General features: G+C 41.9%; 1 protein-coding gene across 1 annotated transcript in view; it reads left to right on the plus strand.

The window, feature by feature from the left end:
- Positions 1-27,362, plus strand: part of IMPG1 (interphotoreceptor matrix proteoglycan 1) — a 131,706-nt gene that overhangs the window by 99,023 nt on the left and 5,321 nt on the right. The window contains exons 13-15 of the mRNA XM_047103019.1: positions 2,571-3,070; positions 5,992-6,211; positions 25,199-25,394. Coding sequence (XP_046958975.1) covers positions 2,571-3,070; positions 5,992-6,211; positions 25,199-25,394 — 916 coding nt within the window. The remainder of the gene's footprint in view (positions 1-2,570; positions 3,071-5,991; positions 6,212-25,198; positions 25,395-27,362) is intronic.

Raw genomic sequence — 27,362 nt, forward strand, 5'->3', positions numbered from 1 at the left:
AAGAATGACCTATAGCCTTAATAGATTCAGTCTCAAGCCAAGAGAGAGTAGAGTTTTTTAAAACCACACTTAAGTAGGACTGCTAGAATAAGCAAAGAAAAATACGAGATGCCCAGCTAAATTTGAATTTCAGATAAATAACGAATAATTTTCATCTAGTATTTCATCTAGGAATCCTACATTTAAGTAGCCAACTGTTCTGTCAGCGAAAGGACTTCTTTAGGTTTATTTTGAGTGTAAAAGATGAGTGTTAAGGTGCTACAAAGGGAAGGAGTTAGGAATTCACTTTTACTGGTTGATGACATAAGGCAGTGGACCATTTTAATCTGGCTAACGTCTATACAGTAACGAAAGTGTGAGTAATAAGATGCTGGCCCAGAAACAGAATGCAGATTTCTATCATTGTGCTTCTTCCCAGACCCTTACCATCTAGAGAAGCAGCAACATCACGTCATAGGAACACAGGTTTATAAGCATTTATTTCCCCATGACACGAAGAAGTCCAATCAAATCACAGATAACCCTCGAAGCCTTTTCGTTTACTCATCCCAGATCCTTCTATGGATGTCTTAGCCAGCTCAGGCTGCTGTAACAATATATCATAGTCTAGGTGACTTAAATAGCAGGAATTTATTTTTCAGTGTCTGAGGCCAGGAAGTCCAAGATTAAGTTGCCAGCTGATTTGGTTCCTGGTGAGGCACTTCTTTCTGGTTTGCAGAAAGAAGGATGCCTTCTCTCACGTGGCAGAGAGAGAAATCGTCTCTCTGCATCTCTTCTTATAAAGGCACTAATCCAATTCATGAGGGCTCTACCCGCATGACCTAATTACCTCCCAAAGACCCACCTCCAAATGCTGTCATATTGGAGATTAGGGCTTGAAAGTATGAATCTGAGGGAGATGCAAATATTCAGTCCGTGACAATGAAGATTTGAATAAAACTGTGGTGTATATCCAGAGAGATCGTGGATGTTAGAAAACACCATTTATGACACTTGAATGAAGTATGGGTAAACACACCTAAGCATTCTCCCCAAGCGAGAGAAAAGAGGGTACTTCTCTGAAATCTGGGTACAGTTCACCAGCAGGCAGATTTTATTTTAAGAAACTAATAAATATAATATGATTCTACCTTTCAGAGCTGTTTATCACTTGGAGTTTCAGTTTGGGTGATTGCACTCTAGTAAATTAGCTGACTGAGAGTCCAAAGATTATATCTGCATCCAGACAGTCCATTCATCATGCTTAGCATTTGGATTTCAACTCGGCTTTCCCACATATTTGCCAAAATGCTGCTGAAGTGATCACAGAAAGCTCCTTGTTTTGATCTGCCTAATGCCTTAAATATTGTCAGTGGCTCTGGATTTAGGTTTATTGGAATATTTTAATAACCCACCAATCTCTTATCTGAAAGTTTCATATAACCACTTTCTTAGTTCATAAATACTTACTGATTTGAATCTTGTCCCCAAAAGGGAGTAGACTTTGGTGGTTCAATGTGTTCCCACCCAAGGAAGAAATGCAAAGTAGTGGTAGAAATTATCAAGGTATACTCATGTAAAAGTGAAAAGATCTTTCAGTACTATCAAATATTTAACAAGATGTATAGCCAATACAATGTTCACATTTTATGTGTCACCCACACCTTTACTTTTGCAAAAGGGAATTTTCAGGGGACAGCTTTCTGTAGGCTTAGAGAGTAGCAGTCTAGACAGAAAGAGAGGAAGGTCTCCAAACATTGGAAGTGATACATTACCTGATGTGGAAAAATGTTAGAAAATTCAGTGGAAAGTTTGAGAGTAATGACATTAAATACAAAGAAAACTAAGCAAATAAAAAAATCAAAGAAAACATTAACTCTAGGAAAACAGAAAGGAAACATAGAGCAAATAGGTCAGTGGTGAATATGTAAGTGATGGATATTGATTTAATAAGTCATTACCATATTGGGAAGATGGGGTGGTAGAAGAATGGCAAGTTATTCAGTCAGATTATCCAATATTGGAAAAGCATAATTTAAGTTTTAAGTGGTAAAACTACCAAAATGTGTTCACTGGTATCCAAAAAAATCCAGATGCATAAAATGCAGGCTTGCATGACTGGAAGGTGAATAAAATTTCTGGGCCCAAACTGCATAGCTAATTGGCTGGGAGTTCCAGATGGCAATGTGGGATCCAAATATGTTCCAATGCCATCTGTGTTTTGGCAACACCTGGTGACCTTGTCAGTTTTTACCAGCTGGTCCCTAGGTGTGTTGTATCTGGCTAGGCAGAAATTCCCGAAATTTTAGGTTACTGGTGGTCTTTTAGTGTCATCTTCCCAGAACTATTTGGGCCTGAACAAAATGGGTACAAGGACCCACCCTTTCTCTCCCTAGGTTTGGACAAGGGACTATCTATCCTTTCAATACCAATTTCTTGTTCTTTAAATGTATGACGTTAAAACAATCAATGCAAATGCTGTTTGTTTGTTTTTTTAAGTTAAGTCTGACTTTGGATTTCCTTTCTTTCTTTCTATTCTTTGTGGAAAATACTTGGACATAATGAATTGGACTCGGAAGCTTTTTCCACAGACACTTCTTGGTCTCCACCTGCTTCCCTATCAGACACTCTACCTTTCTTTACTGCCTCAAGCATCTTCTCTCTGACAAATCAAAGTGTCACAGACATAATGCCCGTCGACCAAACAGTACTAATCCCAGGACTAACCATCCCCACAGATGATTATTCTACCATCAGCCAATCGGCTCTGGAAATTTCACAGCCATCTGCATCATCAGGCAGCCAGGAAATAGTGAGAGACTTAGATGTAATGGATATATCTGATGCTCCTGCCTCCTCTCAGCTACCAAGATTCAGTGGGTATGTTTCTACCCCGGATCGTTTCTTGGAGAATATCACACCTAGCCCAGCTTTACAGTACATCACCACTAGTTCTATGACCACTGCCAGCAAGGGCCAAGAGCTGGTAGTGTTCTTCAGTCTGCGAGTCGCTAACATGCCCTTCTCCAACAACCTGTTCAACAAGAGCTCTCTAGAGTACCAAGCTCTGGAGCAACAATTCACACAGCTGGTGAGTAAGCACTGATTCCGATTCTCTGTGTGTTCTTCCTTTCTGTGTTGTTACTTTATAATATAATCACTCTCTGTCTTGAGCAGTGAATGTTGAGAGAGACAAGCCTCTGAGATAGCTGTGGCTGAAGGCATTCAGCTAAAGTGTGGGGATGGATTCAGATCCAATAAGCAAGTAAGTTCTGTGGTCAACACTCCGGACAGACACTGCCACTCAGCCTCATGAGATCTTACCCTTAAGGTCTTTTCATTATAGTTCTTACTTTTTTTTAATTTTTTAAATGTTTATTCATTTTTGAGAGAGAGAGAGAGGGAAAGAGAAAGAGAGACAGTGTGAGAGGGGGAGGGGCAGAGAGAGGGAGACACAGAATCCGAAGCAGGCTCCAGGCTCTGAGCTGTCAGCACAAAGCCCAGCACAGGGCTCAAACTCACAAACTGAGCCAAAGTCAGACACTTAACCAATGGAGCCACCTAGGCACCCCCATTATAGTTCTTCCTATTTTAGTTTTCCCAGGGATAGTACAAAGCCATTCAAGCATGGGATGTGGAATTTAAAAGCAATAGGAGCAAACTTTTCCTAAGTTATAACGCCACAAGCTATTTTCCAGCCATCAAAACGGAAGGATTCAAAATTAGAAAGGTCCACAACAGATGAGGCCAAGACTTCAAGTGTAAGGACTCTTTTCTTACCTCTTCTTAAGTTCCTGTGAAACTAAAAAATAGCTAAATGGCTATCATCCCTGATCCCTAACAAAGAAAGTGAAATGATGATCATGATGGCATATATCTTTGATTATAAAATACCCCCCAAACTCACGTTTATTTTCTTTCTACATGTACAGTAAGAGAAATGTATATAATGAGAAAGGCTCAACTCTCTGATACCTCTGTACAGCCAATTAAAGTCAAGTACACAATGCATATCACAAAAATTGTAGAATTTCTGAAAATACCAGAAAAATATTTGTAAGCTTCATATAAGTTAAGCAACCATGCAAATTAAAGCCACATAAAAACCAAGTCTTCAAGTGAACTCTAAAAGAAAACTTTGTTTTAAGGTAAGACTTTGTGCTATCTCCCCACCCCCGTTCCCCACCCCCCCACACACAGACACCCCAGTGTGGTAAGTAGATACTGGGGCAATCTCAGGGAACAGAGACCCAGTGCACCTAGCTCAGGTGTATTAATGAGGGTACATACTAAGCTTCCATAGTGAAGAGATCAAGAATATAATAACTTAAGTATGGTGACAGATCATAGCTATGCTTGTGGCCAGCATAACATAGACTTGTCGAATCACTATGTTGTACACCTGAAACTAATATAACATTGTGTGTCAACTGTACTTCAAGAAAAAAAAAAGAATATAGTAACTTAAGTAAGATTCAAGTTTATATATTTGTCTTCAACGTGACGGATAGGGAAGTTCTGCTCTACAGTGCCATCCAGGGACTCACATTTCCTCTATCTTATAATTCTGCCAGCCCCCAATGTTATTTCTTCATTCACACAATCAAGGCTGAGGCACTGGTAAATCCCTGTTTCCACTTGAGAGAAGAGGCCCAGGGCAAGCAGTTTCCTAAGCAAGTGATACGAAAGTTACCCTCATCCCTTCCACTCATATTCTGTTGATGGGAACTAGTCACATGGCCACACCTTGCTGCAAGGAAGACTGGGAAATGTGGTCTCCAGCAAGGCAGCCTCATGCCAGTGAAGAAGAAAATGGATTGGGGAGACAGGGGCAGCTAGTCATCTGCATACCAGATGAAGACAGGAATCCCACCAGAGGCCAACGCAATGCTAAGACACAAAGAATGAGCCCAGTCAGTGTAGGAGAGTACCAAGAGTAGACTGAGAAAAGAAGTTCCACGTTTTGTATAAAATTTCATTTTATTTTTACAATAAGCTGTGGGGGTTGGGGGGCTGGGGAATCATGGCTATTGGAATGTGGGCAGGGTTAGAGTTAAAATCCTGGTGGGGTGAGGACAGGCAGCAAAAAAAGTAGATCTGGGCCAAGCCTGGGAGATTTTAGCTTGCATCTGTGTGCTGTGTTTGTAGATGTCACTTCATGAATGAGGGGACCAACTTTCAGGGCCAAGAACAAAGCAAGATACTGCTGAGCTTCAGACATTTCTGCAAAATGATCTCAGGGATGGCTATGACTCCCAATAGGCAGGTGTGGGAATCTGAAACACAGTGCCCTGGGGCCTACTTTTCAGATTATTAAATTACAGTTTGGGAAAAGTCCTTAGGGAACCACTTTTTCTTCTTCCTCACAATTCAGATAAGGGCACTGAGGTACAATGCAATGGAGAAATGGTTTGATGAAGGTCACACAGATAGCTGGTGACAGTTCCAGGACCGACACCCAAGTCTCCTGGCTGCCAGTTCCCTGCTGTTTCCACTACACAGCATATGAGTTGACCATGAAACATGTCCTGCATGGACAGACAAGCTGATATGTAAGCTGTTATTTCAATAGGGTCATTTCAATTGGTTGCTTCTAAATAAATGTCCCATTTATACAGCAGGTCAGTCTGCTCCTGGGCTCAGTTTGGAACATGTTTTTATTTACTTGGTTTTTGTTTTGTTTTGTTTTGATAACGGAACCTGGCAGTCCTGCTTTGCTGACGGCATTGGCCTAGATTTTTAAAAATCCTCTGTTCTCACAATTCATCAGGAAGAAAATCACTGCCCATCCATCTCAATACACAAATAGAAAGGTGGAAATATGGCACATAATCACTGCAAACAGATCATTAAATAGTTGTGTTCTGGTCTCACATTAAATCCAGACACAAAAATAAAAACAAACAGGAACTGAAATGTATGCCTCAGATAATGAGAAGTGAGTATAAATGGAATTAGCGGCAGCTGAGCACTTAGAACACAGTTAAGGGTCAACCATCTTTTATTCTGCAGCTGGTTCCATATCTACGCTCCAATCTTACGGGATTTAAGCAACTTGAAATTCTTAACTTCAGAAACGGGAGTGTGATTGTGAATAGCAAGTTGAAGTTTGCTAAGTCGGTGCCATATAACCTCACCAAGGCTGTGCAGGGGGTCTTGGAGGATTTTCGTTCTGCCGCAGCCCAACAACTTGACCTGGAGATAGACAGCTACTCTCTCAACGTCGAGCCAGGTAAGATATTCCAACCCAGAAAATTGTGGGAGGTTTTTGGTTGTGTTTGTTTGTTTACCAAACAGTTCAACTTTGAGGCCACGAAATTCAAATTAAAGTCACACTTGATAAAATAACATTGTGGAAGCTAATGGATCACCTTATTAGAAAGGTGGGGCCCTCAAATATGCAGGTTCAAGTTTTCCTACATCAAAAAGTAGGGAACAAGCATACCTCTTCCTTCACAATCTGGGATCTTTAATCCCTCCCCCGCCCCCCCAGAACACAACTCCTGCAGTGTCTTAAGAGATTGTTTTTGTTGTTGTTGTTTTTAACATTTGCCACAGCCAACCTAATTTATATTCTGCTGGAAGGCAGAAGCACTCTGAGCAAACTGCAACAACTGGAGGGTTTCTACCTAAGAAACCTTCCAGTCATAGTTAACTATCAGCATTTCCTCGTAATAACACAATTCAGGATGAAACTGAAACAGCGTCCTGAGGAAAGAAAACTAATCATTAGAGCAAAATTCAAACTTGGGAAAAAGCCACTGCACTATCACCAAAGAAAGAAGAAAATAATGTCCCTTCCCATTTGTACACCCCAGATCGGCTCCATGTGTGGGTTAAAACAAAGAAGTGTTAGATGTGAAGACGACTCTTAAAGATAATGGGGGTTAGCCCAGAGCTACCTAATAGAAAGCAAGCATTCATTCTGATAATAAAACATAGTGTGTGTACCATTGTAACCAGCCATGCCCAAATTGGGAACTGTTTCTACCATTAGTTTCAGAATTCTGTTTTCTAACCAATCAAGGGAAGTTTTTTTAAATTCCCTGGAGTGCCAGGGGGCAAGGCTCCAAATCTACTGCCAATGAGACCTTCCAGTCAGGTTCAACACAAAGCTTCCTAATTGGCTATGAATTAGTGAAGTGAATCTTTAACATCCTCTCTGGCTTTCTGTAAACTAACAATGAAGGCAGAGGGAAAAGGCCTTGGGCAAAATGCAAACAAAGAGGCTCAGTTGGGAGACACATATTTTGACAGAGCAGAACTTTGAGCAACTTTAAGAAAATTGCCTCCTATCTTAGTAAGGCATCGTTAAAAAGACAGATCACCCTTCGGCACTGAGCCTGGGAGTGCTTACCTCTGAACAGGGGCAGCTAAGAAAGCCCTAAGGACCCCCTAAGAAATCAAAGACCTCCTAAATGCTGGTAATATACTGCCTCTCCCCCTAAAAACTACCTCAGAACTGAGAAGGAACCAGGGAGTGCCTGGCAGTTAGGGTCAGGAGACCAATTTCCTCAGTCAATTGAAAGCAATGAACAGGGACTTACATAGGAGAATTTGGAAAGCCTAACAGAGGTGAGGGGCCAATTTCCTCTCTTCCTTCCTCCCTTGGAGAGCTGACAATCTGCTTAGAGACCCATCCGACAAATGAGAAGGTCAATATAAAGAGCCAAGTTGAGACAGGGGAGAACTCAGGTGTCCTGCTGGCTTCTCAATGGAGGTGCCACTTAAGTAGTACCTTAGAAAGAGAGCAGGAAGCTGGCGGTACATTGCCAAGGATGCATAAGGCCCTAGTGACGTTGGAAGGAAGCACAGCATAGCAATGACTTTGGAGGGCCATAGTCCTGAATGTGAATCCTGTGTACTAACAGCAGCACTCAATTTCCACAACTGGAAAAGAGATAGTAAACAGTCATGAGGATTAACTAAAAGAATATTTGCAACACCCAGCAGAATTAGAAAGCCAAATACAGATTTTATAAAAGTTAAAAATAAATAACAAGAAACTTTATGAATTCCCTATCTAAATCAAAATGGATAAATCCAATATCTAAAAGGGCTCCTAATTACCGTGAGAGGACACTGTGTCCACCTGCCCCCAAAAGCATTCCTTCCCAACAGTGAGGAGGTGGGGAAAGTAGAAGTTAGGAGCAGGCAAGGAGGGACAGGCAAGGAGTGGAGGTGCGCTTCTCCACCTGAAGCTAGAGATCCTGGTTTAGTTATTTCACCAAAGGCAAGGGTAGACTCACCCAAGTAACCAGCTAGTGCTTGATTATCAGACCTTGACCATCTTTTACATTCTACATGCTTGATCCAAAACAATAAACATCCATCCACCACCGGATCACACGTTGATGAATGAAAGTCAGTCCCTGCCCAAAGGAACTTGCAGGATGACCAAAGAGGGACACTTTAGAAGGACGCTGGGATCAGACATATGTCTTTTTTATCCAGAAAGACTTTGTAATGAGCACTTTCTGATATGCCACACTTAGCTGCAAATTTCCATGAGTCTGGAAATCACTAAGGCATAATGCAGAAAGCACAGTTTTCCTTTAAGTCCCATTTCATTGAGACCTGGTCTCTAAAAAGTAGAGAATCCTAGTCCCTCTGGGCTGGTCTCGGGCAGTGAAAGACAGCCTGTGGTAGTTGGTGGTGGCGAGGGCTGAGCATCCATGAAGACAGCCAGTACCATCAAAAAATAATTATTCAATGACTCTTGTTAAGATGGCGAGAAAGATTTTATTCAAGGACGGCCATCTTGATGTGTGTAGGAACCACTGCAGTGGGGCCTTGAGGTGGGGGAGAATGGACTTAACCCTCAATGTAGCATGGACAAGTGGGAATTTATAGCCAAAGAGCAGCGTGGTGGGCAATAGATGGAAACTTACCAAGAGGAAACATCTAGGGTAAGGGGTGAATTCTGGCTAACCCAACCTAAAAGGATTCTTGCTAAAGGCAGGCCAGGATGATCGCACATCACCTGAGGGAGGGTGGAGAATGAGAAACCTGATTAGACATTGAGGGTGATCAGATATAAAGGATGGGGGATTCTAACTAAGCCAGCTCAGTGGGATTCTTGCTAAAATTGGACAACAAAGAGAAACACTAGAGCCCAAAAGTGGAGGCCAAGCTGAGAAGAGAATTTCAGGGGAGGCTGAGTGGAGCTTGGTCCAGGAGAAACTTTGTCAGACCAGAGCTGGAGAGGCAGGATGCCAGCCACACACGTGTCGGTGGCAGCAGCAAGAGCTACCATTGGAGGGTCTGAGGAGGGAGAGGGGGCCACCCAAGAGCGAGCAGCCATCAGGCACCCACTCAGACAACACACACACAAACACTCACACCTCATCCTCAATTATCCCTGTTCACACCCTGGTCCAATCCAGGCAGGGACAGTCCAGACCCTAACACACCCACAACCATTGCTTCTGAACACAGTTAATGAACTTCTTACATCTATTAATCTCCTTATCTTATAAAACTTCTTGAACCTGAGTTTTAAAACACTATTCCAGGGGCACCTGGGTGGCTCAATCAGTTGAGCATCTTGAGTGGCTCGGGTCATGATCCCAAGGTTTGTGAGTTCCAGTCCCATGTCAGGCTCTGTGCTGTCAGTTCAGAGCCTGGAGCCTGCTTCGGATTCTCTCTGCCCCTCCCCTGCTCATGCTCTGTCTTTCTCAAAAATAAACATTAAAAAAAATTTTTTTAAGTGATATTCTAAAACAAACAAACAAATGCCCTGTAGTTACAGTAAAGTGTTCCTAGCATCGATCATCCTGTATAATTTTAGTTTGAGGGAATAGGTACAATATTAGTATTATGATAATAGAAAAGAAAAATGAGTGTCTAGATTTTAAAACGCAGGTGATTTTCAATAGTTTTCTTCCTTTTTTCTTTCTTTAATCTAGAATATGACAGGTATTTTGCTCCCAGGTTTTCAATGTGACTGGCTGATCCAGATTTTCTCCTTTTGGTGGTATATTGGAGTGTAAGCTGTCATGGTGATTGACAAGCAAGCTGATTAAAATGTCCTCCTAGTACAACCAACTAATCGTGTTTCCTCTCAGGTCCCTGGACCCCAAATGAAGATAATTACATAGGTTGGACAACAAGGACTCAAATTTCAATTTACACAGTCCGTGGCTCTATTGCTGGCATAGTCTTTTCTAGTGTCTAAGGCTTGGGTACAGCAGTACCCATCCCCCAGCATGTAGTAAAAGAGGTCTGAGGGGCACTTATAATCAAAATCCCAGATAATTCTGGAAGGTCATTTTAGCAAATACAGGAAACTTCCCCGATTCAGGTCTGATCTTGCCAGTGTTTGCTTGAACTCACTAGTACTGGCCCAATCTGTTGAGAAAACTCTCTTTGAAAGAAAATTTAAAAAGGAAATATTTAGAGAGAAGAAGGACAGCTGCTAGAAATACTGTATGCCAGGAATAAATACCTAGCTTTGTCTATGGAAGAAAATCCCAGGAATCTATCCTTGGAAAACAGAGAAGGCATCCTATAATTTTAACCTTTTCCCAACCAGGATGGCCAAATACAGCAACATTTACTATGTGTCTTATCCCTTGCCTTTCCCTTACCATCTTCTTGGGAGAAACAGGAGATCAGAACTAGGCTATAGAACACCGGAGGATCTCCTGCCTCATGAGTGTCCAATGTTGCCCCATCCTGGGAGCCACCAGCCCCACCATCCCTTCCTCCTCCAACCCTTATCAGAGCATAACCCTTAAAACATGAAAAAACATAATTTTCATACAAACAGGTGTGAAAGTTTGCTTCACTCATTAATAAGGGAATCATTAGGATGACGAATCTGGTCTAAAGAGGCTCTGGAAATGGAAATTTTATATAGCCAGAGAAAAAAGGAGAATGATGAGTTAAGAATGGTATGCTAAATAGAAAAGAGAACGTATAATCATCTTATCTTACCCATTTTCTATACAATAACTTCTAACTCTATGGAGTTGTAAAATGCTATAACCAAAAGTAAATGGTAAATCAAAGTTACTGCCTTTTAGAGGTCGGCAAAGTGTGTCTTAGAGAGCCAGATGGTAAATATTTGGCTTTGGGAGCCAAAAGGCAAAATCGAGGATATTATGTAGGTACTTATGTAACTAAAACTGGTCTTAGCCCAGAAACCGTAAAAATGTAGGCAGCTGGCAAGGTTGCCCACAGGTGATCCCTGTTTACTAGAGGGGATTGTTAGTGCTCCAGCACGACTTTTAAGGTTATGTGGTCAACTTCTCTCCTTATTTCCAAATGTTGGATGGTTTTCTTAAACCACCAGCTTCTTACTCCCTCTGGCCCTTATTTTTGCTGTTACAGAGAAGTTAGACAAGTCAATGACAATGCAATCATGATTTGAGACCCTGTTCATTCATATATTCAGTAAACACTTAGGGGTTATCTGGTACCAGTCAGGCACTATTACAGGCATCAGAACCCCCAAAGTGAATCCCTGCCCTCAAGGAGCTAAAGCCTACCAACGAAGAGAAACAGACACATATACAAAAAGCTCTAATCAGTCTACTAAATACGATAATCAGGTTATGAACAGAAATGTTATGAAGCACAACAGAGCAATTAATTCTACAGAGGCCAGGGAATGTCATGGCAGGCTTCCTAGATAGATGGCGATGTTGAGTGTGGTACCTTGGCAAATCCTGGGGGTGGGGGGTGGGGGGAGAGGACAGGCAGGGAGGTTGAGGAGGGGCTCCTCCAAAAAAGGCTGGAGGAAGATGCAGACACGTCTGGAAATTTCAGGATACTTCAGTTATTTCACTGTGATAGCAGCTTGGGACACGAAGTAGGGAAGGAAGAGAGTTCAGCCTGGAAGGAAGAGAAAGGTGTGCTGAGCCAGCACGTTTAAAGCCAGGTTGTCCAAAAGCTCCTGTTCAATCTATTTATATCTACTTTGGTGTCCTATTTTTCTTTTTTCTTTTCTTTTCTTTCTCTTCTTTTTTTTATAACTGTGGTCTTTTACAGTTTAAACTTTAATAAAATCTTGTAAAACTCAAAAAGTCTTCAAACTAAGTACCAAACAGCCCTTAAAGTATTCTCAAAATTACAAAATAAAAACATAGAGTTTATCATTCATAAAATACTTCCAATTTGGAAACTACTTAGCAAAAATATGCAGGTAGCTACAAAAGGTGGATACATTAATTCATTTAAATGTTTTAATGCAAAAAATAAAGCAAAAATTAATAAACTAGCTTAAGGATATAAAAATACTCCAAAAATGTTTTGGGGAAGATGAGTTTTACAGAAATGGACATTTGGTGAACTGCCCTCCATCCTATGAAGTAGCTGTCTAGAGACCAGAGGCCAGTGCTGAAAGTATACATTTGGGAAACCTCAGTTGAAATCAGAGAACAGGTAAAAAATGGCCCAGGGCAATGTACAGGGCAGGAGAAAAGGAGAATCAGGACTGAATCTCTGAAAAACCCCAACACTTAATGGGGAATAGAAGGATTGTCGGTGAAAGGAGCCAAAGACAGTGTTGCAGAAGCCGAGGAAAGAGAAGAGCGGGAGAGACAGGTCAGCTGTTTCAGCAGCCATGGGTGAGCAGTGGATAGAGGCCATGTAAGTTGACGGTTCAGAGGTCATCAGAACCCTTCGCAGAAACAATCTGCTAGAGTGGCAAGAGCTGAGGCCAGATTTTAGTGAGGTTGGGATGAAATGGAAAATGGGAAAGTCAGCATGCCCTGTCCACCTCCTGTCTTACAACCTAGAACAAGGCTCCTACCCTCCCACAGACACTGGAGATAGGGGGTGCTATCTTCTTTGGTGGTTACATTTCAAAAGAGAGGCTCCTAGGTCCTTGAGAAAGACACTCTTGAGTTGTAATGCTGGCAAGAAGCTTCAAAGATGATGGACATCTCAAACGAGCAGAGAATGAATTTACAAGTACAAGTTTTCTAAACTAAGAAAGGGGAAGTCTGCAAGCTGCCGAAATAGCTCAGCTGGGAGAGCGTTAGACTGAAGAAAGGGGAAGTCAGGGGTCTAGAGTTAGTCAAGCAGAGGGGAAGGGGAAGGCAGTCTTGGTCAGAGGATTTACCATTTCTCTCTATGCCCTGATTTTATTATATTTACAGGCAGTGCTCAGACAGACCAATTATTTAGTTCTATTTGCAAAATTTGACAAAAAATCCAATCAAGTCTTTTTCATTTATTTTCTTTTGGCCTAACATCAGGGTGGAAATGTAGTTTGTGGTAGTAATGCGGAGAAGGGGGAAATATTATTCCATTGTTACGTTTAGACCAAAGAGAAGAGACATTGTGAAACTTCTCATGAGACTACTAGGGGGGCATCATTCCACATTCAGATCAGCATCTGAATTCCTGGATGTGTCCTCTAAATGAGGGCTATTAATCAGTTAGGCCAAATAATATCTGCAGAGGTACAGACACGGAGTAGAAGCGACACGGTGTTATTACTGCGTGTGGTTTACCATTCACCTTTTGAAAACAACCTGAATAAATGAATCTATGATATAGAAAGTATAAACCAATGTTAGAACTATCTGTGATTTATCAACTGAAAAACTGAATAAATCACAGCTTGCTCACTATTCTGCCAGCATCTCTGGCAACTAGCGTCGTCTTGCATTTAGGCTGCTATGAAAATTCTCTAGAAGCATGTAGGGCTTTTATGCCAGTTAGCTGTGCAGGTTGAAGATTTCAAACATGCAAAACTACACATACTTATTCTAACTTATTCTCTCCTTGGATTCCTAAGAAGTCTCCTCAAATATGGGCAGATTTCAAAGCTGGTAAATGGTAAACACTGAAATTAATTAGACTCTGGCATCCAGGATGCTTCCAGCCAGAATGTGAATCGGCAAACTCATTTTCTCTGGAACGTTGCATAATTTGAAAGATTTGCATTTAGTTGCCAGCTCTGAAAAGTGGTAGATGTCACTTATCACAACAATGACAATAAAACAGTAATAGCCACTATCGACATTTTTAATCTTAATAAATAACTATGCAAAGTAGGTATGATTTCTCCCCATTCCACAGTTGGAAAAACTGTGTTTCAGAGGAGTGCAAGTAACTTACCTTTTACGGGTCACACAATCACCAAGTGCTGTCACCGGAACTCAATGGCAGTTTTGGGTGCTTCCTTCAAGTCTGTTTACTGCCTCTTTATAAAAAGAGCCTTATCAACCCTCCTGCTGGGTATACAAAGGGTGTTTAATGTATTTGGAAAAAGTGACAACACACTTAAGTTTAATTAATCCTAAATGAATTGTTAGGTGTCACATTTCACCAAGTTGAAATATCCTATAATATTTTGTTACATTCTTAGAATGCCAAAAGAAAAAGAAAAGAAAAGAAAGGAAACAAAAAGAAAAGAAAGGAAAAGAAAGGAAAGGAAAGGAAAAGAAAAAAGAAACAGAGGAAAGGAGAGAAAAAAGTCCCAAACTTCCTAATGTCCCCTATATTTGTGTTATTGGCTCTGCCAGGGGGTCCCTTCCAAGCTGAAGCAGCCACAGGAATTCTCCTTCCAGAATACTCTCCCAGCCTCTGCCCTGGCCCCATCTCCTGTGTCTCTGGCTCCTGTTTTTACTCTGTTGCTGTCCCGTGCTCCCTGGGATGCCATCCCCAGGGATTTTCCGTTAACACCTGCTTTCATTAAGGAACCCCAGTATTGGCTGGACTGCCAGATACCTTTTGCCCTCTCGAGTTTCAACCCATGCCCTCATCCCACACTTGAGCCTCCCCATGGAGCTTCCTGAAGATGCTCCTAGAGTCCTTCATGGAACCCCCTAATGCACACCCTGTAGGGAAGCCTGGGCTTCAGCCCAGCTGCACAGCCTCCCACAGCCCCTGCTATCTGAGCGCTCCCTCTGCCAGCTGATCCTGGGACACTCAGGCCCTAACACCCATGCACCCAAAACATCTCAGTTTGGTAGATATAAATAATGACCGAGAGCAGAAATAATTCTGGAACCTCTCATCCGGGGCAAGATGTGGAAAGGCATTCACACATGCATTCATAAAAGAGTTACTGAGAGCCTACTATACATAGTTGGTGGTGGTTGTTCTTGAGAATGGTGGCAAATTAAAGTGAAATTCAAGGTTTTTCATATTACATGTCCGTTTAAACCAGAAAAGAACTCCCATTACTAATTTAATTCCACAAATGTGTATTAAGCTTCAAGCACATGGATGGTGCTATGCTATGTGCTATTCATTGTTGAATGATTATTCTCACCCTAATCCAGCCCTTCAGCAAGAAGCCATAAGCTAAACATGTTTTGGCCAATAATAAAATAATAAAACAATGAAGCACTAACTTATATATAGATTTTTTTAAGTTCTTTTATTTTTTTTTAAACTTTTTTGGAGAGAGAGAGCACTCACACATGAGAGCCAAGGAGGGACAGAGGGAGAGGGAGAGAATCTCAAGCAGTCTCCATGATCAGTGCAGAATCTATGTGGGGCTCAGTTTCAGGACCGTGAGATCATGACCTGAGCCAAAATCAAGAGTCGAATGCTTAACCAACTGAGCCACCCAGGTGCCGCTTAAAGTTCTTTTAATCACCGAATTCCATCCACAGTTCTGGAGGTTTGTGCCAGCATGTCCAGCTAATGTTCCTGCTGTCTTGTTCCAGTAGGACACCTAGAATGGGAGATTTATATTTGAGCTGCAGGGACATTAGCGATCGTCTGGTTTAAAGAACCCATTTTATAGGAGGGCCAAATGAGACCTAAAGATGCTAACCTACTTTCCCACGACCACAGCCAGTCACTGGGAAGTGCCCAGGGCATTTCCTGGACGCTTCTGCACTGACCGCAGAGATAAGCAGACTCACTCCCTCTGCTGGTGCAGCAAATCCCAGAATATTCTCAGGATTTGGGAAAATAAAGCAAGTGGGCCAGTGTGGAAGGTGAGGCCCCTGCATTGTATCTCAAAGGAACCCTCAGGGGAGGGCCATGTTTATTCAAATTACTAAGTGCTAAGCACCAAGCACTGTATTAAAGTAATATTCACATCTTAGAAGGAAACAGACTACCAGTTCTGCCTTAACTAGGCCTTTCATGAATATTAATAAAAATACTAATATTAATTAATAAAAATACTAAAAAGTATATCCTATGACTGCACTGGTATAAAGATGAATATATCCAACTTGGATTATATTAATTGGTGGGGTTTTTTTTGGTATAAAGATGAATATATCCAACTTGGATTATATTAATTGGTGGTTTTTTTTTTTTTTTTATTCTGATTAAAGAATTTAAAACACGTTCTTCAGCACCTAAGAGTATGCTGGGCTAAAGCCATGTGTCCTGGGCCCTGCAGATTACCAGTGACTGGGACGCAAAGAAATGACGCTTCCCCTCGTCCCCACATATGAAACCAGGACCTCAAAGCCTTGGCTAAGAGCTGGGGGGGAGGGTTGGAGAAAGGGCACTACAGCTGCCCCGACCTCTACCCCTCCTCCTACCCCCCCCACCCCAACCCCCCCCCCCCCCATTCCCCGTCCCACCCGTCCCCGCAGCGGGCAGGCGCGCGCGAGGCCAGGTTTACTCCCACGCCGACTCGTGGGAAATCTGGTCACTGCGTCCAGGTGTGAAGCTTGATCACGCTGGGCGCCAGGGCGCGGCGGGCCCGCCTGCCTGGGAACTCCGCAGCCCAAGCTGTGCCTTTTGGGAATGGGAAAAGATGATCCAGGAGTTTCCACCACATTCCCCCAGGCGTCCAGGCCGGATCTGTCGCGGTAATCATAGAGTAATAATGGCTCTATCAGCCGTCCCCTGCAGCTCCTTCCGCCACCGCGCCAATTCCTTCCAGACTTCTGTTTCCTCCACCGGCGCTTACCGCACAGTGGTTTTTAAGGAGGAAGCAGCCCCGGCTCTTAAAATTTCATCCCTTAAATCTATTCCTACTTCTTTGCTATTGAGCGCCATCTAGCGAACACTAGCCTTCATCACATTGAAATGGCCTGGTGGAGGAGGGGGAAGTCCACGAAAAAGACCTCAGGGGCCCTCAGCCCAGGTTAAGCCTGAGTTTCAGCCAAACAGAGCTGAAATTCTGCCTTAGGACAGGACCCTATCAAAGGAGATACTTCACTTCCTGTCCCACACGTGAGTGTTGCCAGGGCGTAAGAGAAGGGCAGAATGAAATTATAAAGAAGAGAAAGAACAGGGCAGAAAGGCCGTCAATCAATTCACAGCCCCAAGGTTACCGAGCAAGTGACAGGACAGTCTGCAGCGAGCGGGGAAGAGGGCGGTGCGCTAGGAACTGGAGTTGGTAACATGAGCCCCTGAGACCCTCAAAGGCCTAGCAGACCAGGAGAGTCTGTTTTCAGGCCTGACAGACATGACTAGAAACAGGAAGCTAGGAAAAGACACTCTTGGACCATCAAGAACCTATGAATGTATAAGCTGCTTGGAGAACAGGACCATCTTTTGTTTTTAATCAAAATAGTTTTTTTTCAGAAATAGAGTTTAGTGATTCATCACTTACATATAAGAGTGCTTATCCCAACCAGTGTCCCCCTCAATGCCTCTCACCCTTTCAGCCCTTCCCACCCACCCAACACCCCACCAGCAACCCTCAGTTTGTTCTCTGTATTTAAGAGTCTCTTATGGCCTGTCTCCCTCTCTGTTTTTATATTATTTTTTCTTCCCTTCCCTTATGTTCATCTGTCTTGTATCTTAAATTCTACATACGAATGAAATCATGTGATACATGTCTTTCTCTGACTTATTTCCCTTAGCATCATACACTCTAGCTCCGTCCACATTGTTGCAAATGGCAAGATTTCATTCTCTTTAATCACTGAGTAATATTCTGTTATATATACATACCACATGTTCTGAATCCATTCATCAGTTGATGGACATTTGGGCTCTTTCCATACTTTGGCTATTGGCAAAAGCGCTGCTATAAACATTGAGGTTCATGTGCCCCTTTGAATACGCATTTTTGTATCCTTTGGATAAATACCTAGTAGTGCAATTGCTGGGTAATAGGGTAGTTCTATTTTTAAGTTTTTGAGGAACCTCCATACTATTTTCCAGAGTGGCTGCACCAGTTTGTATTCCCACCAGCAGTACAAAGGGTTCACCTTTCTCTGCACCCTTGCGAACATCTGTTGTTGCCTGAGTTGTTCATGTTAGCCATTCTGACAAGTGTGAGGTGGTATCTCATTGTGGTTTTGATTTGTATTTCCCTAATGATGAGTGATGCTGAGCATCTTTTCATGTGTCTGTTAGCCATCTGGATGTCTTCTTCAGAAAAGTGTCTATTCATGTCTTTTGCTCATTTCTTCACTGGATTATTTGTTTTCTGCGTGTTGAGTTTGTTAAGTTCTTCATAGATTTTGGATACTAACCCTTTATCTGATATGTCCTTTGCAAATATCTTCTCACATTCCATCAGTTGCCCTTTAGTTTTGCTGATTGTTTCCTTTGCTTTGTTATCTTGATGAGGTCCCAATAGTTCATTTTTGTTTTTGTTTCCCTTGCCTCTGGAGACATGTCAAGTAAGATGTTGCTGTCACCAAAGCCAAATTTTTGCCTCTTTTTCCTCTAGGATTTTGATGGCTTCCTGTCTTACATTTAGGTCTTTCATCCATTTTGAGTTTATTTTTGTGTATGGTGTAAGAAAGTGATCCAGGTTCATTCTTCTGCATGTCGCTGTCCAGTTCTCCCAGCACCACTTGCTGAAGAGACTTTATTCCATTGGTACTCTTTCCTGCTTTGTCAAAGAGTAGTTGGCCATATCTTTGTGGCTCCATTTCTGGGTTCTGTATTCTGTTTCATTGATCAGAGTGTCTGTTTTTGTGCCAGACTGTCTTGATGATTACAGCTGTGTAATACAGCTTGAAGTCCAGAATTGTGATGCCTCTGGTTTTCTTTTTTTTTTTTTTAATTTTTTTTTAAATGTTTATTTATGTTTAAGAGACAGAGAGTGAGCGGGTGAGGGGCAGCAAGAGAGGGAGACACAGAATCTGAAGCAGGCTCCAGGCTCCAAGCTGTCAGCACAGAGCCCGATATAGGGCTCAAATTCATGAACTGTGAGATCATGACCTGAGCGAAGTCAGACGCTTAACCAACTGAGCCACCCAGGCACCCCTTTGGTTTTCTTTTTGAACATTACTTTGACTATTCAGGGTGTTTTCTGGTTCCACACCAATATTAGGATTGTTTGTTCCAGCTCTGTGAAGAATCCTGGTATTATTTTGATAGGGATTGCACTGAATGTGTAGATTGCTTTGGGTAGTATTGACATTGTAACAATATTTTTTCTTCCAATCCATGAGCATGGATTGTTTTTCCATTTTTTTGTGTGTGTGTCTTCTTCAATTTCTTTCCTAAGCTTTCTATAGTTTTCAGTGTATAGATTTTTTTACCTCTTTGGTTAGGTTTATTCCCAGGTTTTTTATGTTTTTTGGTGCAGTTGTAAAGGGGATTGATTCCTTGATTTCTCTCTCTGCTGCTTTATTGTTGGTGTATTGAAATTCAACTGACTTCTATACATGGATTTTATATCCTGCAACTGTGCTGAATTCATGTATCAGCTCTAGAAGTTTTTTGGTGGAGTCTTTTGGGTTTTCCATATGGAGTATCATGTCATCTGCAAAGAGTGAAAGTTTGGCTTTCTTCTTGCTGATTTGGATGCCTCTTATTCATTTGTGTTGTCTGATTGCTGAGGCTAGGACTTCCAACACTATGTTGAATAACAGTTGTGAGAGTGGACATCCTTCCTGACCTTTAGGGGGAAAGTTCTTAGTTTTTCCCCATTGAGGATGATATTAGCAGTGGAACTTTCATTTGTGGCCTTTATGATCTTGAGATATGGTCCTGCTATCCCTACTTTTTTAAGGGTTTTTATCAAAAAAGGATGCTGTATTTTGTCCAATGCTTTTTTAGCATCTATTGAGAGGACAGGACTTTTAATGTGAACTGTAAAATTCCTCAAAGTGTTCCCTGCAGGCAAAGAACACTTATTTAAATGGTTTTTATCACATGATGAAGAGCTAGGGGACATCCTTCCTCCACAACCAGTTGGGAATGCTTTTCAGGACCTTTGGCATACAGACGAAAGACATTATATAAGCAAATCCAGGGAAGAAACTAATACATAAAATGTGCTTACACTGGAAATCTCAGAATGATACAAGTATTTCCAAGCCCCATGTGACAGCTCACTTACTTCAAGCCATGTTTATTGCTGTTACATTTTAGCAACAGAAACAAATGTGGAGTTATTGTGGTGTCAGATGGTACTTTGTACAAGGAAACATTCTGTCTAATGGAGGAGTTTTGGCAGACGATGGTTTGAACTTCGGTTTAGTTAAGAGAGCCTTTGTTCAAAGCATTCGTGGAAGTCTGATATGTAAACCCGTACAAGTGGACATGCTGGCATGCTTGCCTGCCCCCATCGCTTGTTCGCCCATTGGAGCCCTAAGGTCTCTCCTGGAAACCCCATATTTGAAAACCACTAGAATGATATCAAAAGCTGAACGTTGTAAGCAGACATGTGGATGTTAATCTGGGATTATACTTACTAACATGGACTTGAGTTTTCTTGCTTATGAAAATGAGGTCAGTGGTATCTACTTAGGAAAGTTGTGAATATTAATGAAGACTTGTTTGAAGTGCCCAACACAATGCCAAACACAAAACGGCTGTAGATAAATGTGAGCTCCCTGTTTATGTAAATCACTGTCACTGCGCTCCTGGTGAAGCTGGAGTGCAGGATCATGATCCCTAGGACTACTTTGGGAACAAGTCCTGAAATGGAATGACAGTGCCTTGACTACCTCTGGCATCCACATAGGAAGCTAAAGACTAGGCTTAGGACCTCTTGGTGCCAGGATGGACATGGAACTTTCCCACCATCTGCAAACTCGCAGACCCTGACACTGCTCAACACACTAAGGCCAAGTACCCTGGACAGAGATTGTCAAATTTGCTGTGCAGAAGAGCTCCCTACGTGAAGGACAGAAAATTAGGTCATTTTGCCAGCTAGCAATTATAATAAGCCCAGGGGCTACACCAAGTCATACTTGGTGGGTATGATACAGGCTCATGAAGAAACCTCTCTATAGAGCCCACCATAAAAATAATGTATTTAAAGAGGGCTTAAGCAAATCCAGGAAGCTAGGGCAATTATAGACCAACTAGGCTATACACCAATCATGGAGACTTCCCTTCCTCTAATCCACACACAGCTTGATTATGACTTGAAAATATTCTTCTAGAAAATGACATCTAATTGTTCTCTTCCTAATCAACTGTTGATCTCAAATCTCCTTGAACTCTCTCTTTCCAAGCTACAGATTGTGTTCAGAACAGAGCAGTTCAGGTTTTTACTACATAATGTTTACATTATCAGTATTGACCAAATCAAGAACAGAGAGCGAGAAGTTCAGACTGATTTTATTTTTGTTTTGTGCAAAGCACTGGGGATGTGTTAAGGAGGAGGCAAAGAGTCATGTGGCCTACAGTGAATGATGAATGAGTCCGTCATTCTAAGGAGAAATGTCTTTAAGATATGACAAAGAAAGAAAATAATCAAAGCATAGGGAAGGCTTTACTTAAGAAATTTCTACTAGGGACACCTGGGTGGTTCAGGGGATTAAGCATCTGACTTCAGCTCAGATCATGATCTTGAGGTTCATGAGTTCGAGCCCCAGTTCAGAGCTGGAGCCTGCTTCAGATTCTGTGTGTGTCTCTCTCTCTCTGCCCCTACTCTGCTTATGCTCTGTCTCTCTCTCAAAAATAAATAAGTAAATATTGAAAAGAGTTTTTTAAAAAAAGAAATTTCTACTCAACTTTTGTCATCATACAGTCTCTTCTCTTCCGTGGCACTTCCTTCCCACAGTCAGCTCACAGCCAGTTCTCAGTCTTTGCCTGAAGCCCGAAGCTGTAGGTGCCCCTCCAAGTGTGGTAAGTAGAGGGCCATCAGCACACCAAGGAAAAGTATTTTTAAGGTATAATAATGGAAGCGGTATGGGCTGCTTTGCAAATTAGTATTGTAAATACTGTGTCTTCTGGTACCATTCTAACTCGCTGCAATTGCCTTTACTTGCTGTGGTCCCACGGCTCCCCCTCCTGGCTCTTTCCTTCCCTGGGACTTGCCCTCACACAGATGACCAACACAAACAGCCCGTGGTCTTTGCAACACTCAACTTTGGGGCCTCAGCTTCCTCACCTGCAAAGTGAACAAATTCATGAGAAGGTTCTAAAATACCTTTCAGCTCTAACATTCTAACATGTAAAATTTTATATAAGGCTAAAATAAAAATCTAAAGCAATTAGTTTGTCTGAAATTCTTACTGCTGCAGATTTTGAAGGGCCCAGTTGGTATTTGTTGAATCAGTGAATGTTGTCTTAGTACCCAAGAAGGTATACACAGCAAACAAATACTAAGCTCAGTGATTTGAAGTCTCCTACTTCTCTCTAGACCTGTCCTGAATAAATACCATGGGAAAAGCAAGTTATTTATAAACAAGGTACATTTGTTCTTCAAATATATCTGATCCAGGGCCCCCAAATTTGGATAAATTTATTTCCCCAATGTTGCCTGATTGCATTCTGTTCAGCCTTACTGGTGCGTAGACAATGTTGGGCGGGGCCGAAAGAAATTACAGTAAATCGGTAATATTTTTTTAATGGGAAACTCATTTGGTTATCACAGCTTTACTCTTCAGAGGACTAGAATCTGTACATTGAGTCAGCTTTCCGAGTTAGTGTATTTCTCCACTGCAGAGAGAAGTGGAGCCTCTATTCCTCCCTGGCTTGTGTTTTCAAGACTAAAAGTCTTGAGTGTAAAGTTGCTGACAGCTGTTATTTATTAAACCAGGCCCTGGATGTGAATCACCTGGGTTGTCAGGGTAAATCTGAATCATTTTCTAAACAATGACAAGGATCCCACAACATGGCCAACTTTAGGAACTTTGAAGCAGAGAAAGCCAGTTCACAATAGTCAGGCCTGTTTGTTCAAGCTGCAGAGAAATAGAACTTCACGTAAAGTCTTCTAGCATTGTCTACCTTGCTGGGAGACCCAGGTATATGTTTTCAAGGAAGTGCTCATGCCCACAGCTTGGGCTGGTTTTATTAATCTACCTCACTATCACTTCTTCCACCACAGGGAGGCGCTGGATCAGAGTAGTGAATGAAGGGGTTTATTGGAATTCTCACCCCATGCCATGTCCCCCCAGTGACCCTACACAGAGCTTATGTGGACAGTAAATTCGGCAAAGCAGCTGACTATGTTCTTCTCCACTTGAAGATTCACAATAGACATTAGCTTATTAATGACCCTAAAGAGATTTAAAAGTAAAAGGAGAAGAGGGTGAGATTGGAGGGAAGAAAGAGAAAGAGAAACAAGGGAAAGAGAAAGAAACCTGTTACATTTATTTCACCCTGCATTAAAAAAACAAAGAACGGAAACAAAAAGTACTTATTTAGCCACCAACCTCTTTCTAGTATAAAACCTATTAAATCCTGCTGACTTAGAGTTCTCCAAATGTTCCCACTTGGGGAATACAGGACAAGATGATCACTGAAATCATCCTAATTCTGACAATTCTAAGTTGTGTCTACATGTCTTCTAATGCACAATTCTGATCATACCCTTCCCTTGCCCAGAAATCCTCCATGGCTCCCACCTGCCTGGAGAGTCCAAATTCCTTAGCATGGCATCCAAGACCTACCAGAGTTTGACCTTAACTTACCTTTCCAGTCTTAGTTCCCTTCCTTCCAGTCCACAAGGTTTTGTTGCCTCCAAACTGGGCTTTCCTGGCTCTCTTTTCTCATATCTGTTGCTCTCCCTCCTCTATGCCTCTGTTCATGCTGCTGGGTCCAGCTGGAATGCCTTTCCTAGTCTTTGTGCATACAAATGCAACTCACTTTAAATAATTGAAACAACGATCTCTTCTCTAACTTGTATTTAGAGCTCATCTTACAGCTCTTACAGTGGACAAGGTAGGGGCTTTTCCTATAGAAATATCTGTATGTATTTCTTACCTTCCCCTAGGCTTCTTGGAAGAATAGCTTTATGCATGGCTACCTGTGCCTTAACTCCTTGCATGGAGTATGTTCCTTTTGAAAGAACAATCTGAAAGATAAATGGCTGCTGTAATTCAGCAGGAGCTCCTTCCAGGGCAGAAGGAAGAAGTGTCTTCGGCCCAGAGGCAGGTTCTGCCATAAGCATTGGGGGACTCAGGCCATTTGCTTCTCTGCCTGAGAGCTCAGTGTGCTTAGCTCTATAAAAACAGGGAAGAGCTGGCAGGGGCCACAGGCCTTCTGAGCTAAATACTCTGAGATTCTCATTTACAAAAAAAAAAAAAATTGAGACACAGCTACAGAATTTAAAGTAAAAGAGAACAGTGACAAAACAAAACAAAACAAAACAAAAAAAAACAGAAACTAGAGATCCACTTGAATTTTAATAGAGGAAAAATGATTAACCCAAAGGAAAGATCTCTAACACTGGGGCCAGAGGGATCAGCAAGGGACTAAGAGAAAGATATTTTTTAAAGCAGTAAATTGTCCTGAGTTCTCAAAACTGTCCACATAAACGACTATTTGACTACTTTACAAGGTATACACCTGATCTTAAATATATACTTTCGTAACTCATTGCTGCAGAAAATGCTTACTTTAAAAACCTAACAAACAAAAAACCTTAATTCTCTACTGCAGTGGTTCTCAAAGTGTGCTCTCCAGATCAGATGCATCAGCATCACCTGGGACCTCCCTAGACCTACAGATTCTCAGCCCCCATCCCAAACCCTTTGCATCAGAAACTCTGAGGCTGGGGCCAGGAATCTGTGTTTCACAAGGCCTCTAGTTGATTCTGATGCACCACCAAGTTTGTTCATGATTATATTCAGAGTAAATATGTTATCATTGTCATAAACTCAGATACAGAAATGTGTGTTTCCCTTTTCATTCCAGTCTGTTATCACTGCTGTACAAACCAGTCCAAAATGGAGTGATGGCAAATATATTTGGTCTCTTGCCTTTGACTTCTGCCTGTTCCACTGCTCAGGAATCCATGCATTCATTAAAATCCATCCCATACCCGGGCTCTGTGCTGACAGCTCAGAGCCTGGAGCCTGCTTGGGATGCTGTGTCTCCCTCTCTCTCTGCCCCTCTCCCACTCATGCTCTGTCTCTCTGTCAAAAATAAATAAACATTAAAAAAAATTGTTTTAAATCTGTCCCATATCTTACAGCTGATCAAGCAGACCCTTGCAAATTCCTGGCCTGTGGCGAATTTGCCCAGTGTGTAAAAAATGAGTGGACCAAGGAAGCAGAGTGTCGCTGCAGACCAGGGTATGAGAGCCAGGCACGCCTGGACCGCCGGGACTCTGGCCTCTGCACCCCCATAGAGGGATGTGAGGTCATCCAGGGAAAGGGAGCTCCGTGCAGGTAGGTCAAGTACAGTAACTTTATAGACCCAAGGATTTGTTACTCTTGCTCTTGAGAAACCTGTCATTAGAATGAATGCATATGGCCCTTTAAACTCACATGGTTCTCAATCTCCAGTGAACATCAAAATCTTCCAGAGGAGGACTTGTTCAAACACCTGGCTGGACCCTGCTAGGCTCTCTTTTGATGCAGTACATCTGGGGGTACCACCTTAATTGGTGTTGAGGTGTGTGTGCATGTGTGTGCGTGCGTGTGTATTTGTTTTTTTCCCCCTATTTGTAAAGACAGTTTTCATCATAATAAATTTGGAAAATATACAGAATTATGAGCAAGAAGATAAAAAATCATGTGATATTCACCCTATTAGCTATTATTATCTTTTGGTGTATATGTTTATACAGAATGTTTACATAGAATGTTCTAAAGCAAAATGGAATCAGACTGGCTTCTGGTTTTATACTCAGCTTTTGTACTTAGAACATTCCCCCATGGCATCAAATATTTTCCGTACTGTCATCTTTAATAATTACATAGTAGTCCTTTCTTTAGGTCTGCTGTGTTTAGTCAATCTTTATTTCCAACAGAAAGGTTAAGAGAAGCTCTTAAGAAGAGGGAAAAGGAGGAGGGATTCATGACCCAGACTTTAGGGTGTAGGTGGCGTTATGAACGGTCAGGGAACATGAAGCCTCCCGATTCTTCTCCAAATCCTGTGATACCCAGATAAGGTCCACACTGTTCACTCTGACCTCTGAGAGTTTCTTCGTGAGTCTGCCTCACCTTTCCCAGTCATGAGTTTCCAAATACACACACCTGAACATTTCCTCAGGCTTTTAGACCACCTTGTACCCCTATCTTTAGTAGATCATCGTGGTTTTTTTTTAAAACTGTCCTCTTACTGATTCTAGTGGCCACAGTCTCTAACTTCCCACCAGGGAGCTCATGGCCATCAGTTCCTCAATAAAGAAGCAAGAGAGGGGCGCCGGGGTGGCTCAGTCATTAGGGTCATGATCTCAGTTGTGAGATGGAGCTGCACGTTGGGCTCTGCCTGACAGCAGGGAACCTGCTTAGATTCTCTTTCTCCGTCTCTCTCTGCCCCTCCCCTGCTCTCTCTCTCTGTCAAAATAAATAAACTTAAAAAAAGAACCTAGAAAGATTTAGCCTTTCTCTTCTTGAAACATAACCCTGTTCTTTTAAAGTTAAAGACACATTAAAGACAACTATCCAATAATTGTTAAGAAGCAATATTCTGGAGTCAAATTGTGATTAAAATTTTGGCTTAGCAATTTACTAATCAAGTGACCTTGAACAATTACTTCTCAGAATTTCGATTCCCTCATTGAATGAAACCTTTCTGAGACTAATCAAACCTTTTGGGTTCCTGCAGGGGGCATATGAAATTACGTTTATAAAGCATCTTTACAAAGAACATAAAGCACAGAATGTCCATTCAGATGAGCGAGGGTTACGATAATGCTGTCAACTTTCTCCAGGTTAATCTCACTTAAAATCACAACAGGATTCTAAATGGAATCTGACATTGTTCCTAAAATCCTCCAGAAGTGAAAATGAACAACAGAAAATCTTGGAAGTACAATGATGGAGAGATTTCTCTGTAAGAGAATAATACATAAAATAATATTTAGAACACTAGGACAATAAATACACAGAATAAATATAAGACCCAAATAGATCCTTATATTTAGGGAGTTTTTTAATGTTTATTTATTTTTTTTGCGGGGGGGACGGGGAAGGGCAGAGAGAGAGGGAGACAGGCAGGCTCTACGCTGATAGCAGAGACCTCAGTGCAGGGCTCAAACTCATGAACTGTGAGATCATGATCTGGGCCAAAGTTGGACACTTAATCGACTGAGCCACACACGCACCGGAATTTATTTTAATGAGCATTTCAAATCAGTGGAAAGTATGGACTGGTCAATAATGGTTAGAGTACAATTTGACCTTCTATTT

This window comes from Lynx rufus, unplaced genomic scaffold (assembly GCF_022079265.1).
Source record: "Lynx rufus isolate CCGP_SWC_20201006 ecotype Redwood Valley unplaced genomic scaffold, mLynRuf1.p SCAF_6, whole genome shotgun sequence".
Taxonomy (NCBI): domain Eukaryota; kingdom Metazoa; phylum Chordata; class Mammalia; order Carnivora; family Felidae; genus Lynx; species Lynx rufus.